Raw genomic sequence first — 17229 nt, forward strand, 5'->3', positions numbered from 1 at the left:
ATTTCTACACACTGGGGGTCCGAATGCTGTCCTGTTCTGACCTCAGATCAGCAGGTCCAACTCAGTTACACAGAGGGACTAAATTAAACTCTGGATCCAAGTCCAGGAACAAACTCAGAAAATATTTATTAGAACAGAAGAAATTAATTTGATTTATGATCAATTATATATAATTATTCACAGAAATATCAATAATTATATAATTAAAATACCTCAATGTCTCCAGTCTGCAGCCTTCAGTCTGTAGAAAACCACAGAGCTCCTTCACTCCAGAATCTCCCAGGTTGGTTCTGTACAGGCCCAGTCCTGTCAGATGGGTCGGGTTGGACTTCAGAGCTGAGAACAGAGAAGTCCTGCTGGTCTCTGACAAACTGCAGCTCAATCTGAATAAAGAATAAAACATGTGAGCTGAAGCCAACAGGCAGCGCACTAATCTGAGAGAAAAAGATAATGCAGGCTAATATTATTGCACCGCCTGAGGTGGTGCGCTAACCTGAGGGGTATATTGACGCTTTTATTTAGAAATTTTCAGTAAGCTTTATATTAAATGGCTGCACTAATCCAATGTGTAACAGTGCTATGGATAAACCAGTCACATAAAGCCCAAAACAGCAATTAGTTGATATAAAAAATGTCAAGGCTTTTATTTTGAAATTTTCAATTAGCTTCATTTCAAAGGGCCAAACTAATCACTCCCATAAGTAACAGTGATTGTGTTAAATCAGTTATATAATGCCCAAAACACAAGTAGTTCTAAAGGCCTGCTCAGTCCTCCTTTGTAGGCACTGAGTGTCCGCCATGTTGTAGTTCTAACCTTCAGTCTTTGTAGTTCTAAAGAGCAGTTCAGCTGTCATGTGAGTGAGACACACAGGGAGAGACAGAAATCTAACTGTTTGAAGCAGTTAGATTTTTCTGAACAAAGCAGTCCAAACAACTCCTTCCTGTTCGGGAACCGTGATACATATTCGAAAACCATTTGAAGCGTATGAGAGCGCTTCAAACGGATTGCTGAAGCATTAGCTTCAGGTTGGTTCTGTACAGGCCCAGTCCTGTCAGATGGGTCAGGTTGGACTTCAGAGCTGAGAACAGAGAAGTCCAGCTGGTCTCTGACAAACTGCAGCCCTTCAATCTGAATAAAGAAAAAAAATTAGCGGCCCATGTTTGGAGGCCTTGAGTCCTCGAAGAGGCCGTCACGGGTTCAACTCCCGGACCCAGCGAAATTTGCTGCATGTCTTCGCCCTTCTATTTCCCCCATTCCTGTCAGCCTACTTTCAAAAAAATAAGGGACACTAGAGCCCACAAAAAGACCCCCTGATGGGGTACAACCCCCCCCCCCCAAAAAAGCAAACAAACAAAAAAAAGTAATAGCTCCCGTCCCAGGATCGAGCCGCACGTTTTGATACCACATTTGTGGGTGGGCACACAGCGGTACACAGCCACATTAACGGTGATGGAAGAATAATAAATAATACTTAAAGAGACATTCTATTGGGTGTAGAACAATAGGTCCCTGCCATGCAATGCATGGAGGCATTGTGAGCTGTAATGGATGTTCGCAAGTCAGTCACTGCTCTCCCTATGCATTGCTATTGGCAGGCACCAACTAAGTGTGGGATTTGTGGAACTTCAATAAAGGGAGATTTCATTCTCTCTCTTTTTGCACCTTGACCTTTGACCTGCTTCACATGAGGGGGATTTCTACACACTGGGGGTCCGAATGCTGTCTTGTTCTGACCTCAGATCAGCAGGTCCAACTCAGTTACACAGAGGGACTAAATTAAACTCTGGATCCAAGTCCAGGAACAAACTCAGAAAATATTTATTAGAACAGAAGAAATTAATTTGATTTATGATCAATTATATCTAATTATTCACAGAAATATCAATAATTATATCATTAAAATACCTCAATGTCTCCAGTCTGCAGCCTTCAGTCTGTAGAAAACCACAGAGCTCCTTCAGTCCAGAATCTTCCAGGTTGGTGTTGAAAAGGTCCAGTTCTGTCAGATGGGTCGGGTTGGACTTCAGAGCTGAGAACAGAGAAGTCCAGCTGGTCTCTGACAAACTGCAGCCCTTCAATCTGAATACAGAAAAAAAGCTGTGAGCTGAAGCCAACAGGATGCAGGTTAAAACTGAAATATGAACAAATAAATAATAAAAATGTAGAAAATTAATTTCCCTGAATGTAAAAGAAACATGATGAACTGATTCTAACATCTGATCCAGTCAAACTGGTTTAAAGACTCCAAACCAGCAGAACCAGAACATTTGATCAATAAATAAACTCAAAGTTTTTCTAAAAGTTTCTCAGGATCTTAAACTCAGTCGATGTTTTTCTCTCTCCATGTTTCCTTCCAGGCTCTGTATTAGCCGACTGCTCTGCACCATCATTTATCTACTGAGATATTTTATGTCTCCAGTTTTTGGTCATTAATCTATTAATGATGTTTTCTTGCTGGTTGTATTTTAACTGCAGCTCATTGCTAAGTATAACAGATGTAAACGGGTTTATTTCAATCCGTCTAATTCAGCGTTTTACAATATCCATTACAGCTCACATTCTGAAAGTTGATCATTTTCTCATTTTGTGCTGATTCAGTTACTGAACTATCACCTAGAAAATATTTAGCCTTTTCTCTGTCAGATTGATGAGGGTCATTTAGTTCAAGTTCTGAATCCTTCAGAGACGGCTGCAGAAATGGGAACATTATCATAAAGGATAAACCAGATAGTGAAGATGAATCATTTTAAATCTATTTTCCAGGTAAACCACATGAGAATGATTTCAGTGAACTGCTGAAGCTTGTTGCATACAAAGCATTACAAAGGTAAGATCTCACTTCCTGTCCTACAAAATAAGAGCTGAATCAAGATGTTTGAACAAATGACTTTAACACCATAACCTTCACAAAGTCAGTATTTACTGCAGGACTGTTAATTAATTATCTTTCTATTATTTATGTCTCCTTAATGTCCAGAAACTCTGCCAGAAGACTGTGGTCATCCTGATAGAGTCTGACTGTCAGAACAAACTCAGGTTTTCCTCTGGAAGCTGCTCTCAGTGGTTTGGAGGACGACTGACTTGGAATTTGCTCCATTAGTGGAAGTGATACTAAAATGGAAATTCATCATTTGCTTCCATTTTGTTTTGCTTCCTGCCAACATCAAACTCCTGCATGTGCTGCAGCTCCATATGAGCAGGCAGTCAAGTCCCCAGAAAGCTTCCCTGTTTCTAGGAACCATTTCATTCAGAGTTAATTGACTTTCTCTGTCCATCTCTGTCAGACTGTGAACCTTTAGTCTGAGCATGTGGAGAACCTCTCCTAACACACCTGCTTCAGATTCATGTGCTGCAGTCTTTCCTGGTTCTGATGTCTGGGAGCAGAATACGCATGTCCTGAAGAACCTGCAGCCTGTTGAGCTCAGAGAAAAACTCAGTTGTCTGGATTTTTCAGACGAAGCTGAAGTTGGTTTCTGATTGCAGCTTCTGATCCAGGAAATGGATAAAGGGCGATTCCACCTAATTTAATCTACTATCAGCATCTTTAATCTACTAGAGTTAAAACACTACAACACCTCAACTCTTTAAACCTGGACTGGATGATTATCAACTAATAGCAGAAGATTTAAAACTAAGTGTGGGATTTGTGGAACTTCAATAAAGGGAGATTTCATTCTCTCTCTTTTTGCACCTTGACCTTTGACCTGCTTCACATGAGGGGACTTTCTACACACTGGGGGTCCGAATGCTGTCCTGTTCTGACCTCAGATCAGCAGGTCCAACTCAGTTACACAGAGGGACTAAATTAAACTCTGGATCCAAGTCCAGGAACAAACTCAGAAAATATTTATTAGAACAGAAGAAATTAATTTGATTTATGATCAATTATATATAATTATTCACAGAAATATCAATAATTATATCATTACATACACCAATGTTTCCAGTCTGCAGCCTTCAGTCTGTAGAAAACCACAGAGCTCCTTCACTCCAGAAACTTCCAGGTTGGTTCTGCTCAGGTCCAGTTCTGTCAGATGGGTCGGGTTGGACTTCAGAGCTGAGAACAGAGAAGTCCAGCTGGTCTCTGACAAACTGCAGCCATTCAATCTGAATAAAGAATAAAAGATGTGAGCTGAAGCCAACAGGATGCAGGTTAAAACTGAAATATGAACAAATAAATAATAAAAATGTAGAAAATTAATTTCCCTGAATGTAAAAGAAACATGATGAACTGATTCTAACATCTGATCCAGTCAAACTGGTTTAAAGAGTCCAAACCAGCAGAACCAGAACATTTGATCCAAAAAGAAACTCAAAGTTTTCTATCAGCCTGGATGAGGTGAAGATATTTCTGCTGGTTCCTGATAATCAGCTGGAGACCCGACTTGGTAACTGGATCAGAACCACTCAGTTTGTTCATTAATGGCCTTGGGTTCTTATTAAAGCTGCTGAAAGCCAATGGAGGCCATTATTTCCTAAGGAGACGTGACCTGATGAAGCATCATCACAGAGACGAGGCTCCAACCGACTGACAGCTGTCAGACTGAAGAGGACGGTTCCTCTCTGACCCGGCCCAACAGAACCACAGCTTCAGGACAAAGCTGAGGAACCTGCTGCTGCTGCAAACCTCACTTTCATTCATTTCATCTAGATTTGCTTTTCTACATTCAGTCATTTCTTAGATTTGGTCATTAATGATGATTTGAACTTGTCAGTGTTTGTGGCTCGACTCTGGAGGAAAAACATTTCATTCTGGATGTAAAGATGAGAATCAGAAATGAGAAATAAAACAATCTGAATCTTTACCAAACCAAACTGAAACATCTCCATCATTAATTTACATCATTTGAATTATTTTTACTCATTTTGTTCATCAAAAACATTTAAAAGTAAAAAACTGAAAAACAAAGTTCAATAATCTCAAAGTCTGAAATAAGAAAATAATTCATTTATAAGGTAAAATGTTTTAGAGATTTTATTCTGACATTTAAACAGATTGTTTTAAAAGAAAATATATTAAATTAACTTATTAATTAAGCTAATGATTGAAGAATCAATGAATGATTTTATTGGGTAAATAAAGAAAACAAACCTCAGAATCTTCACTTTACTGACTGAACTCTCCAGGATCTCAACCAGAGGCTTCAGATCAGAGTCTCCACCTCCATGTATGTTAATGTCATTTATTTCCAGTTCAGTCAGATCTGGGTTGGACTTCAGAGCCGAGGCCAAAACTTCACATTCAGCCTTTTGGATCAAACAGCCACCAAGTCTGTAATTAGAGAAGAAATAAATTCAGTTCTAATGAAATCAATCTGGATCATAAACAGACTAAAATATGATAACAGTGATGTCATCATCTGATCAACATCTGATCTTCAATTTACTGAGTTTGACCCCACAGAAAATCTGTGCAGGTCCTGGTTAAAGTCCAGGTTCTGGTTCTGGTTCTGGTCCAGGCTTCATGTCCTCAGACCTTCAGCTGCAGTCAGATGTTGAAGATCTTCTATCATCTGTGAAGGAAAGTTCAGTTTTCTCTGCAGCATCTGATGGAGCTGCAGCATCAGAGCCTCAAAGGAGCTGAAGCAGCTGATGAAGAGGCTGACTGAGCTGATGAAGGAAACTACTGGAGATGATGGAGAGGAGGAGGAACTGCTCACAGCTCAGACTTGGACTAGACCGTTTGGCTCCTTGAGATCTTCCACCAAGCAGGAAGTGAGTTAGAAATGAAGTGAGCAGAGCAGGAAGTCCAGCCTGCTGTGGACCTCTGGCATCTCTGGGTTTGTTTAGCCAATATCTGCTGCAGCATCTAGAATCATCATCATCATTAATAATAGTAGTATATTCTATAGAACCATAGTTCCCAGCAGCAGGTTATTAAATGCTGCCACAGAGGAAACTGGGAGCAGACCAGTATCATGATGCTCCCAGTTCTGTCTCCGTTCATCTGCTGGATTTGATGCTTTAACAAAGTAGAAAGTGGACAGTCGTCAACCTGCTGCAGCTAAAAGCTTCAGATTGTTCTGGTCGTCCTGCAGAGCAGCAGCAGAACCGGGCCTGCTGCTCCTTCAGGTCTGCACCATCCTCCCAGACTGTTGATCTGAGAGGAACTGGGACAAACTGGTTGGAAGAGGGAACCATGTCTCTGCAGTGGTCTGTCCATTGTCTCTGAGGAACAAAGGTTTGGATGTCAGAAGAAATTGTTGCTAAACTTCCAAAGAGCTGAAGACCAAAACAGAGCGTTTGGGTCCAGCAGCATTTTTCATGTTGAAGCAGTGAAAGTTCTCCAGTAACTAGAAGAGGCTGGGATGTCTAAAGGGCTGAAGCTCATGTCTCTCCAGGTCTTCATGGCTAACAGATTCAACAAAAGCTGCAGATGAAGAGTTGATGAGGAAAATGGTTCCAGCTCTGGAAGCAGAGTTCTCAGAGCTTTGGGAGGATCTGACAGAAACTAGGACTTTTTCTGGAGCCAGACAACAATCACCACATTTTGGTCTCATTTACAAACTCAGAGGAAACTAGTGGGAGGAGGAAGAGGTGAGGATGATGACGAAATGAAGAAGATCAACACTGTTCACAAAGTTTCTAATTAATGCAAAGGTTTATTTTAATGCTCCTAATTTTCATTAAACCTAAACAATAATTTTATAAAAACAGTCAGAGATCCTAAAAGGTGAATTATGGAGTGAAGAGAAGTGTAAAGTTAAAATGTTTCTGTGGCTGATTGGATCTTAGAGAAAATAGATTTTCTAGAGTTCTGAAAGTTTTTATTCATTTAAACATGAAATAAAAATAAATAAAAAGTTTCCATTTTGGAAATGTCTAAAAACCAGAAGCTGCATCTGTTCTGGATGAGCTGAATGTTTAGATGTTTGAATGGCTGAAAGTTAAAGACCAAAAACATCCAGAAGCAACTTGAAGAAGAAGAAGAAAAAGGAGGACAATAGTGCTGAATCAGCATTCACACAATGAAAACATCTGGACTTGATAGGTTTATTTTATGTCCTAACCTGCAAAAAATCAACCAGACACACAAATTACTTTTCTGCAGAAGAGGAGAGCTGAAACACGCAGAGAGAAGCAGACCCAGACCCAGACGCAGAAAGCCGCCGTCAAACACTGTCTGTGATCAACTCTGACAGATCTTTTTCTGCACTGTTCTTTTATTAGAAAAAACAAAGAAGGAGGTTGGGCTTTTTCACATAGTCACACAGAATTTGACCAATGACCTTTACTACAGGATGTTCTGGAACCTTCTGTGGACATGCCCTTACAAGGGCATGAGGCTGACCGCAACCAATCAGCCCCACAGAAAGCTGACAACACAGGAATGTGCAAATGTCTCTACCCTCCAGGCAAACATCCTAAAAATAGTTAGTAGTGTACTACAAAAGAGAGAAGTCAAGAAAACATCAAACAGAATAATAACATGAAAACATAACCTTTCAAATAAACTCAAGTAAATGAACTTAGATAATTTTTCTAACAGGACTCACCGAGCCTTTCTGCAGTTCCTCACAGCTGGAAACAGTCTCAGTCGTCCATCCCATGATGTGTTGTACTTCTCCAGGTCCAAATCATCCAGAACCTCTGATACCTGCAGCATGAAGGCCAGAGCTGAACAGTCAGTCACTGAGAGCTCCTTCCCTGAATCCAGCAGCCGCTGGATCTCCTGATAAAATGAGACGTCGTTCATCTCCACCAGACAGTAGAAGATGTTGATGCTTCTGTCAGGAGAGATATATTTAGTGTTCATCTTCTTCAGGTTGGTGATGATTCTCTGGATGGTTCCTGGACTGTTCTCTGTCTGACCCAGCAGGTCTTCTAAGATGCTCTGGTTGGACTCCACAGTGAGACCATGAAGGAAGCGGACAAACAGGTCCAGGTGGCCATTTTCACTGCTGAGGGATTTCTCCATGACTTTCTTCATGAACTCATCTAGAGATGTTTCTCTGTATTTTTCTCCCAGAAACGTCTTGATCACCTCTGACTTCCTGCTGGTGAAACAGTGGAGCATGTAGACTGCAGCCAGAAACTCCTGGATGCTCAGATGAACAAAGGAGTAGATGGAGATGTCGCACGTCCCTCTCTCTCTTTTAAACATTTCAGTGAACACTCCTGAGAACAACGCAGCATCTTTGATGTTGATGCCGCACTGTTTGAGCTCTTTGTCATAGAAGATCAGGTTTCCCTTCAGCAGATGCTCAAAAGCCAGTTTTCCTAGAGACTCAATCAGCTTTATGTTCTCTGGATCTTCTTCAGCTTTTCCAAAATACTTGTCCTCCTTGATTTTGAGTTGAACCTCCAGGAACTCTTTGTACATCTCAGTCAGAGTCTTGGGCAGCTCTCCTCCCTCTCTGGTCATTACATTCTCCAGAACATTAGCAGTGATCCAGCAGAAAACTGGGATGTGACACATGATGTGGAGAGTTTTTGATTTCTGGATGTGGGAGATGATCCTGCTGGCCTTCTCTTCATCATCTCTGAATCTTTTCCTGAAGTACTCCTCCTTCTGGGGGTCAGTGAACCCTCTGATCTCTGTTACCATGTCGGTGAACTCAGCAGGGATCTGATTGGCTGCTGCAGGTCGTGTGGTTATCCAGAGGAGAGCAGAGGGAAACAGTTTCCCCTTGATGAGGTTTGTCACCAGAACATCCACTGAGCTGGACTCTGTAACATCAGTCAGGATCGGATTGTTGTTGAAGTCCAGAGGAAGTCGACTTTCATCCAGACCATCAAAGATTAACAGAACCTGAAACGTTTCAAAGCTGCTGATTTCTTTGGTTTTAGAAAATAATGTATGAATCAGTTCTAATAAGCTGAACTTTTCTTCTTTCAACATATTCAGCTCTCTGAAAGTGAATGGAAATATGAAATCAATGTTCTGGTTGGTTTTGCCTTCAGCCCAGTCCAGAGTGAACTTCTGTGTTAACAGTGTTTTCCCAATGCCAGCCACTCCCTTGGTCATCACTGTTCTGATTGGTTGATCACTTCCAGGTTGGACTTTAAAGATGTCTTCTCTTCTGATTGTTTCTTGTTTCCTGGATGCTGTTTCAATGTGTCTGACCTCATGTTCCTGGTTGACCTCTCTAGTTAACCCCTCTGTGATGTGGAGCTCTGGGTAGATCTGGTTCAGAACGGTTTGATTTCCAGGTTCAGCGACGCCTTCAGAGAGACTCTGGAACTTCATCTTCAGAGACTCTTTAAGGTCAGGCTGATACTGACCAACAATATCTGAAAAAAGAAAGAAAAAACAATCAAAATAAAAACAATTTGCAATATTCTAACAAGTAACTGGACTAACAAAGTGGCCAGTTTGGTTCTTCTTCATAAACTTCTATGAAGAAAACATAATTCAATAATTAGAGAAAACTCAATGAAAGTTATTCCAACATCAGTCTCAGGACTGGCCCAAGGCATTAGCAAACTAAGCAGCCGCTTAGGGCCCCAGAGCCACCAAGGGGCCCCTCAGTGGAGCTGAATTTAGTTTTTTTATGATTTCTGTGTCATCACAATAACAAAAACACACAATTTCATCATGAAGTGATTTGTTTTTACAATATTTGATAACGCATGTAGAAATCATTATTTTATGGAAAAAAAAGAAAAAAAATGCTCTTCTGGCCCCCTGGTGGCTGTAGTAGGTACCGCATGCTGCACTGGTAACATGAACTGCTGTGCAACGTGCAGAGGGGATCCAAATGTCCAAAGCTCTAGAAGATAAGTTGGCAAAACAATGTCTCAAAAAAGGATTTATCCTTCAGGGAGAAATAAAAGAGGAATAATAGAAAAAAACAAGATAAAGGTTTGTTTAAATGTTTTTTGATAATGTAACGTTTATAAAAGAGATTTGTGAAGCTGCTAATAGAAAATTAGCTTGATAACAACCTGGAAGGGTTCAGTTCAACAGCCAAACATTTATGCTGTGTCTTTGTGTGAAGCTGAGTCTAAACTTTAAATGAGTTGATTCTCCTGCTTTTCTCTGTATATTTCTGAGGATTTTTGGCTTCAAAAAGTCGTGTTTGATAACGTTTGATAAGAATAATTAAAACTTCTCAATGTTTGATATTGTCTAGCAAAATGTTTTCCATCAGGCTACATGGCTGCTGCATTAATGTATCAATAAGCTGCTCTAAGCTTTAGCTGGTGATATGTTGTTTGCTGCTGATTATAATCACCTTGTGGCTAAAACAAACATTATTTTTACATCAACTTCCAAGTTATGTGAAACTTCAGTTAAAATCATTTGAAGGCTCAGAATCAATCTGGTACCAGTACCGGTCCACATTCTCAGGGGAGAAAGACTCACCTGGTGTAAATTAAATTTTTAGCTATTGGAGTTATGCTTAAGAGAAATTAATTTAATCAAAGAAGGTCATGAATATGTGTGTAGGGCTGCACTGATTGCAGTTTTCTGGCCGGTTACCGATCTTTAAAAAACCTGACCTGCCGATTTTGATTTTGGCCGATACCAATTTTTTTTGTCTGAAATTTTGCTAAATATAGGAAGAAAGTCAGTGAGTTGTCAACAGTGGGGTGAATATTGTTAACTGTAAACATTCAGACATGACCTGGTGGGCCGGTCTGTCAGTCAAACCTCTCACTGTAGAGCAGAAGAGGACAGAGGCTGATTTTTAAACCTTTGCTGATGAAAATAAGATCAGGGGATAAGATGGGCTTCACTTGTAAGTATTAGCAGATCACGATCCCCCAAAATTAAGGAAATCGGCCCCCAGAAATCGACTGGCCGATAAATGTATCCTATATTATTCATGCATAGGATATAATGCAAACAGCACCATCAGAGATGCAATAGGTTTATAGCAGGTGTGCGAATGATCTAATATTCTAACTGTTGATTGCAGCCAGTCCACATTGTTAGCAGAAACAAAGGGCCCCAAAACCAAATTTTGCTTAGGGCCCCATGGAGGCTTGGGCCGGCCCTGGTCAGTTTACAAAGTCTGTAGTCTGTAGTCTAATCTGTAATCTTCTTTTGTCAACCACCAAAACCTTCAGGATGCAGCCCCATTGAGTGAACTGGAAACTCAGTCCCTATGTCATGATTCCAGCCCTTCAGCTCTACCTTGACTGTGCTGATTGCTCATTTCCCTCACCTGCTCTGAGCTCCTCCCTATTTAAACAGCTGCTTGTCACCAGCTCAGTGCGAGATCGTCTGTTGCCACTGTCACAGCTTTCAAGCCTTGTCTCATGAGCCAAAGAGTTTTCTGGTTTTCTGATCCTGCCTGTTTTCTACCACAAATCTTTGCCTAATCCTTCTGCTGTTGGAAGTCCTGTTGCTGAACCCTGCCTGTTTCTGACCCTGCCTCCTGCCTTCTGGTTACTGGATTTTCATTGCCTGAGACCAGGGGTGGGCACTCCTGGTCCTCGAGGGCCGGTGTCCTGCAACTTTTAGATGCATCTCTACTTCAACACACCTGAGTCAAATAATGAGGTCGTTAACAGGACTCTGGAGAACTTGACTGCACTTAGGAGGAGATTCAGCTGTTGGATTCAGGTGTGTTGGACCAGGGAGACATCTAAGAGTTGCAGGACACCGGCCCTCGAGGACCAGGAGTGCCCACCCCTGGCCTGAGACCCTCCCGTGCATGACCCTGGACCATTTCACGACTCAGCCTCTGGTTGGTGGATTTTGTCCCTGTCTTCTGTTTGTCCCCTGAGCCCACCCTGACCTCCCATGGTCCATTCACCGTACCCTCCCCCGGCTGGACTCTGTGGATCCCCCATCCCTGATCCACCAGTGTGACCACACCCTTCTACATCAATATTTTTGTAATAAAACTTTTGGTGAACCGTCCTCTTGTTCGGCTGCGTTTGGGGTTCTGGCTTATTTTGCTTTTAACGTTACACCCTATCTGACTGTGAAGTATCTGCAGTATTAGCAGTACATGATGCTTTGACCAAAGAGCAGGGTGATTTTTGTGTTCAGGTAACAGTTATTTTGCAATCTGAGAATGTGTAGACGGAACATTAAAAATCTGGCCAACTCCTTAATGTCACTTTCTATTGAAACATAGAAACCCTTAGTTGCATAGTGATTGTTAGTAAAACATAGCTGAGTTTAACTAATGTTACCTTGTATGTCACTTCTGACCCGTTACTGTTTTGAGAAGTTCAGCGGGGAGTTAGTAGCTGAGGTCGTTTTATTTAAAGGGTTTCCCCCAGAAATCTTGCTCAGCTCAGCTGTCGGGGCGCCGAGGCGGTCCACAGTGTTTTTGTATTAAAAGATGTTAAGTTGACAAGAAATGTAAAAATATTACTTAATTATATGTTACAGAAAAACCAGTGAAATGCTATTTAAAACCACAGCTATCAAGTCTTAAAAACAAATAAAAAAAATTCAATAAAAATTTATCTAAATTATTTGCACTTCTGTTAAATCCAAATTAAGTCCATAAGACCCCCCAGGCCTTCAGGGGGCCCATAAATGGTAACATTTTAACACAGACTGGGTATCAGCGTCTCACCGCTGGATGTTGGAGAATATTGCATTCTCCAACATATCTACAAGTTTGCTCCAGACATTTCCATTCTGGTGAGTGTCTAAATTCGCTCTGTTGGTGTTGTGTCATAATGTTTTGCTATGATTTTGTCCGCGTTTACTCATGTTCAGTTACGTTGATGTTAAATCTAACTTACGTTACATTTAAGTGGGTCAACCTTGTTTAGGTCGGGCTTATATTTTTTATGTAGCATAGTTCGAGTTTTGTCAGTGAACATCGAGGTTATTCCATTATTGTGAAGTAAACTATTTTACTAGTGTTATCAAATTTACAGCATTAATACTGACGTGTATTCTGATATGACCTCTTCAAGGCAAATCGAAATGGATCAGCTCAATCCAGACTGAATCTGGGTCACTGTGAGGTAAACGCCACACCATCGGACCGACATGCACGTCAATTAAAGAGGCGATACAGCAAGACCATGGTGGATCAACAAGTGGGGAAGCAAGTTACAAAGACTGTGTTTTCATTATTTACCCCAAAAGAGGTAAATAATGAAAATACAGTAGCGGACGCTGTAGAAGAGGAGCAAGTTGGAGAGGCTGAAGAGGAAACCCCAGAAGAAATCGTTCACAGAGCAGGGAGAGCTGCTGCTTAGGACTACAAACAGAGCTTTGGAACTGACGTCACTGCGTGTGACGTTTACGTCGCTGGGCGCCATATTTTATGGCCACATACCAAAATAAACTTTTTCCGCCGTTTTCATTGTACTACCGACCACAGTGAAGTTGTTTCAAGTTGGATATTAAATATTCACGCTCAGCAGAGCAAGGAGCGTTTAGCTCAAGGTTGATCCGATTTATGAAGATTTCACTAGTGGAACACATCAGTCTGAGTAATTCTTCACGGTTTGCTAAGAATCTGAGCTTCTTTGTTTGAATAACACCAAATAAAACTTTAATTGTTGCCCATATAAAACTCCATAGACCAAAGGAGAATCACCAGGCCTCCATAATGCAGTGGTCATATCTGGCCACAGGATGGAGCCAAATCCACATTCTTTGGTTCAGCAACATGTAAATTGGACTCAAACTGCTTAATTTCACCTAAAGATGTTTTTGTCAACTCCTATCAGCTTTAAACAGTTTCATCCACATGCTCACTGCCACACACTTACAATTCAGAGTTAAAAATATATGTATATTATGCAGCTTCACGGTACTCAGGTTACAGCTTTGTAGTTTCTTTAGTTGAAATAACAAACAGGAACAACTCTGAAAGGAAGTCTTTCACTATATGGGAAATAAAGCTTGTCCTAATCAAAGCCCATCCAATATATTCCATGCTTTTCACTACCAACATGAGTATCTCAGTTATATAACAATGAAATACATTATACATGTGAATATTGTCATAAGTTTAGGGGTAAAAAACCATCCATCCATTTTCTAACACCCTTGTCCCTAATGGGGTCAGGAGGTGCTGATTCCTCTCCAGCTAACATTCTGGGCGGAGGCGGGGTCACCTGGACAGGTCACCAGTCTGTCGCAGGGCAACTCAGAGACAGAGAGGACACACAACTATGCAGACACACACACACCTAGGGAGAATTTAGAGAGACCAATTAACCTGATAGTCATGTTTTTGGACTGTGGGAGGAAGCTAGAGAACCCAGAGAGAACCCACCATGCACAGGGAGAACATGCAAACTGTGCAGAAAGACCCTGGGCCCAGAATCGAACCCAGGACCTTCTTGCTGCAAGGCAACAGTGCTACCAACTGCACCACTGTGGAGCCCTTTACAAAACTCAACAAACGGCAATTTGTTGTTTTTTGGAAAACTTTTTCCAACAAGTCGACATCAAAATGTTCAGTCAGACCAAAAACAGCTGATGTCGTCCAGGAGGAGCAGAGATTCCTGCCAGAGGGCGATTCTGCCAAGTCTCTGGATCCTCTGAGATCCTGGACAACCACAACACCATCTATCCAAACCTCTTCCACCTTCTTTACAACCTCTTTGCTCTCTAGCGCCATCTGGGCCGTGTGAGCCGCTGTTTTCTGCAGCCGGAGAATTTTATCAAAAAAGCAAAACAGACTCAATTTCAAAACATTGGAAAAACTTTTTTTTAAGTAAAAATAAAATCCAGTCCACATGCTTCCTCATTCACAACATGTTTGCTGCTACCAGGCTGCAGGAACTTCAGTTCTGATGGTTCTGACCCGTCTGGTGGTTCTGAACAGTAACTGGTGTCTCCAGCAGGGACTCTGGTCCCTGATTGTCCTAAGCCTCCTGATCTCCTCACTCATTACATCACATTAACCTTTGACCTTCTAATCAGCCAATAATCACTATTGATCACCACCAATCATCTGATTGGAAAAATCCAACATTTATGCCACTGACCTTTGAACTGGAGATGAACCCGTTTCATCATCAGGGTGACTCCTTTCCTGACTCTGCAGGTGTAGATCCCGCTGTCTGCCACTGAGGGGCGGTCCAGAGTCAGACTGAGGTCTTTAGTCTTCAGTGGGTTTTTACCCATCCTGGTTCTGTTGCTGCTGGTCAGGTTCTGTTCTTCAGGATCATCAGAACCTTTCGGATACACACAAACCGTCTTGTTCTCTCCGTCCCTCCACTCCACTCTAGAGCCTCCAGGAAGGTAGACTTTGGTTCTGCAGGGCAGCAGGACAGACTTCACCCATGGATCCACCTCCACCTGTCGAGCTGAGAGACGACAGAGATGAGAGACAGACGGATGGACAGACAGACAGACGATGAGAGAGAAGTGGAGCAGATGATGAGCAGAGAGCTGATATCGTCAGAGTTCCTCCTGGACCAGTTTGGACCCATCAGGTCAGAGACCATGAAGGTGTTTCTGGTGAAAATGTTTCCTTGTAACTGAGACGTTCAAGTCAGAGAGAAAAATCCGACAGCAGTGTTTCATCCTCAAGGCAGTTTGGGGATGAAACTGTTCTGAAGGCAGAACTGAATTGTAGTTTCTAGCTTCACCACTAGGGGGCGCAGCCACTTTGTGAGTAATGTTTTGTTCAGATGTGAAATAATGTTCAGGAATCGGTGCAGATCTGTTGAAGTTGTGTTTGTAGGTAGTTTATGGTATTTATGACCATCAGACTGGTAAGATACAGTCTATTAGTGTTTAAGAAGAAAAATGTTTGTATTTTATTACTTTAGACCAAAGTGGGTCCTGGAGGGCCGACATCCTGCAGGTTCTAGTCTCTCCTGGTGGTAGAAACAACCTTTTCAGCAGGTCAATGTTCTTCTAACGAGCCTCATTGGATCCAGGTTTGTTAAACCAGGGAGAGACTAAAACATGCAGGTTTCGGCCCTCAGGGGCCCACTGTGGCCCCCACTGCTTTAGACATTTTCTGTTTGCTCATTTTGCCCAGAAGAAGCTGAGTTTTACTTTAAATGGTGAATTCTGTTATGTTTAGTTTTTCTCTTTTACTCTATTTAACTTTATTAGTAACTAATAAAACATCCAAACTCCGCCCACTTCCACAGTCCTTCACTGAGAGGAAGAGACTTTAAATCCTGCTGCTAGTTTATAAATCACTGAACGGATTAAAGATCTGCAGCTGCTGGATCAACCTGCTGGTTCTGGTTCTGCTCTACATCCAGAACCAGAACCAGTCATGGAGAAACAGCATTCAGCTTCTATGCACCATAAATCTGGAACAAACTTCCAGAAAACTGAAATACAACTGAAACACTGAGTTCCTTTAACTCTAACAGACTGTAGAGACAGCAGCTGCTGGTTCTGGTTCTGTTCATGATGTTTCTAACTACACTGCATTTGATCTCAACATGAATGAACAGAAAGATCTGAACTGATGACAAGGTGAACCGTTGACCTCTGACCCCCAGAACAGGTCACATGATGTATAACAGCATTCTGGGTCAGAAACATTCAGACTCACCTGGCAGGAAATAATCTTTAAAATGATATAAAACGCCTGCAGAGACGATGAGAACCAGAACCAGCAGAACCAGCAGAGCTGTGGCCCAGGATGGAAAGGGTTCTGTGGAAAAACAGAGAAAGATTGACCTCACTCTGACCTTTGACCTTCATCAGCAGCTCTGACCTGATGCTCTGGACTGACTTTTGACATATTTCAGAACCACAGTGTGTCTCAGGACGTCCTGGTCTCTGTAGACGGTGCAGACGTAGCGTCCATCGTCTCTGTCTGTGGGATACATGAGGGTCAGGCTGATGTCTCCGGTCATCAGGAAGTCTTTGTTCATCTCTGTTCGGCAGCTGTGAAGTTTGTCCTGCTGGGCGTAATGTTTACTCGTGTTGGGAAACACATGAATGAACATGGGACGAGGTTCTGACCGGGTCCACTCCACTGATGTGTCCTCAGGAAGGTGGGATGATGTTGTGCAGGGCAGGATGACAGAATCTGACCCTTCAGTGACCTCGACCTCCTGCTGATCAACTGAGAGGAAATAAAATGATCAGAAACAGTTTGGATCATTTTCTGGTTTGATGTCATCATTCAGTTTCTGTCTGCAGGGAGAAAAATCATTTCTTTAATGATCAACATAAAATCAGAAACTTGAATCCATCAGTGGTTCATGTGACAGTTATTGATGCATCAGAGGGTTTGATCTATACATAGCAGATCTACAAAACCTGTTAGTTCTGTGGAGGCTGAAGATGAGAAACACAAATATTAATTATTCCTGGAGATTCATCCTGTAAATGTTCAGTTTATCCAGCTGGTCAAAGATCATCAGAACAT

The 17229-nt window shown here is 41.8% G+C and overlaps 1 protein-coding gene across 4 annotated transcripts in view; it reads right to left on the reverse strand.

Annotated features, from left to right (window-relative positions):
• LOC106700342 (NACHT, LRR and PYD domains-containing protein 3-like) overlaps positions 1-17229 on the reverse strand; it is a 31991-nt gene that overhangs the window by 1080 nt on the left and 13682 nt on the right. For 2 of the 4 annotated variants that reach the window (XM_023329662.1, XM_023329663.1), the window contains 8 exons: positions 16588-16923; positions 16405-16506; positions 14870-15190; positions 7498-9235; positions 5094-5273; positions 3935-4108; positions 1907-2080; positions 213-383 (listed from right to left, as the gene is read on the reverse strand). In XM_023329662.1, coding sequence (XP_023185430.1) covers positions 213-383; positions 1907-2080; positions 3935-4108; positions 5094-5273; positions 7498-9235; positions 14870-15190; positions 16405-16506; positions 16588-16923 — 3196 coding nt within the window. The remainder of the gene's footprint in view (positions 1-212; positions 384-1906; positions 2081-3934; positions 4109-5093; positions 5274-7497; positions 9236-14869; positions 15191-16404; positions 16507-16587; positions 16924-17229) is intronic. The other 2 variants (XM_023329664.1, XM_023329665.1) reach the window with 1 other exon arrangement.

The sequence above is a fragment of the Xiphophorus maculatus genome, chromosome 24, assembly GCF_002775205.1.
Source record: "Xiphophorus maculatus strain JP 163 A chromosome 24, X_maculatus-5.0-male, whole genome shotgun sequence".
Lineage (NCBI taxonomy): Eukaryota > Metazoa > Chordata > Actinopteri > Cyprinodontiformes > Poeciliidae > Xiphophorus > Xiphophorus maculatus.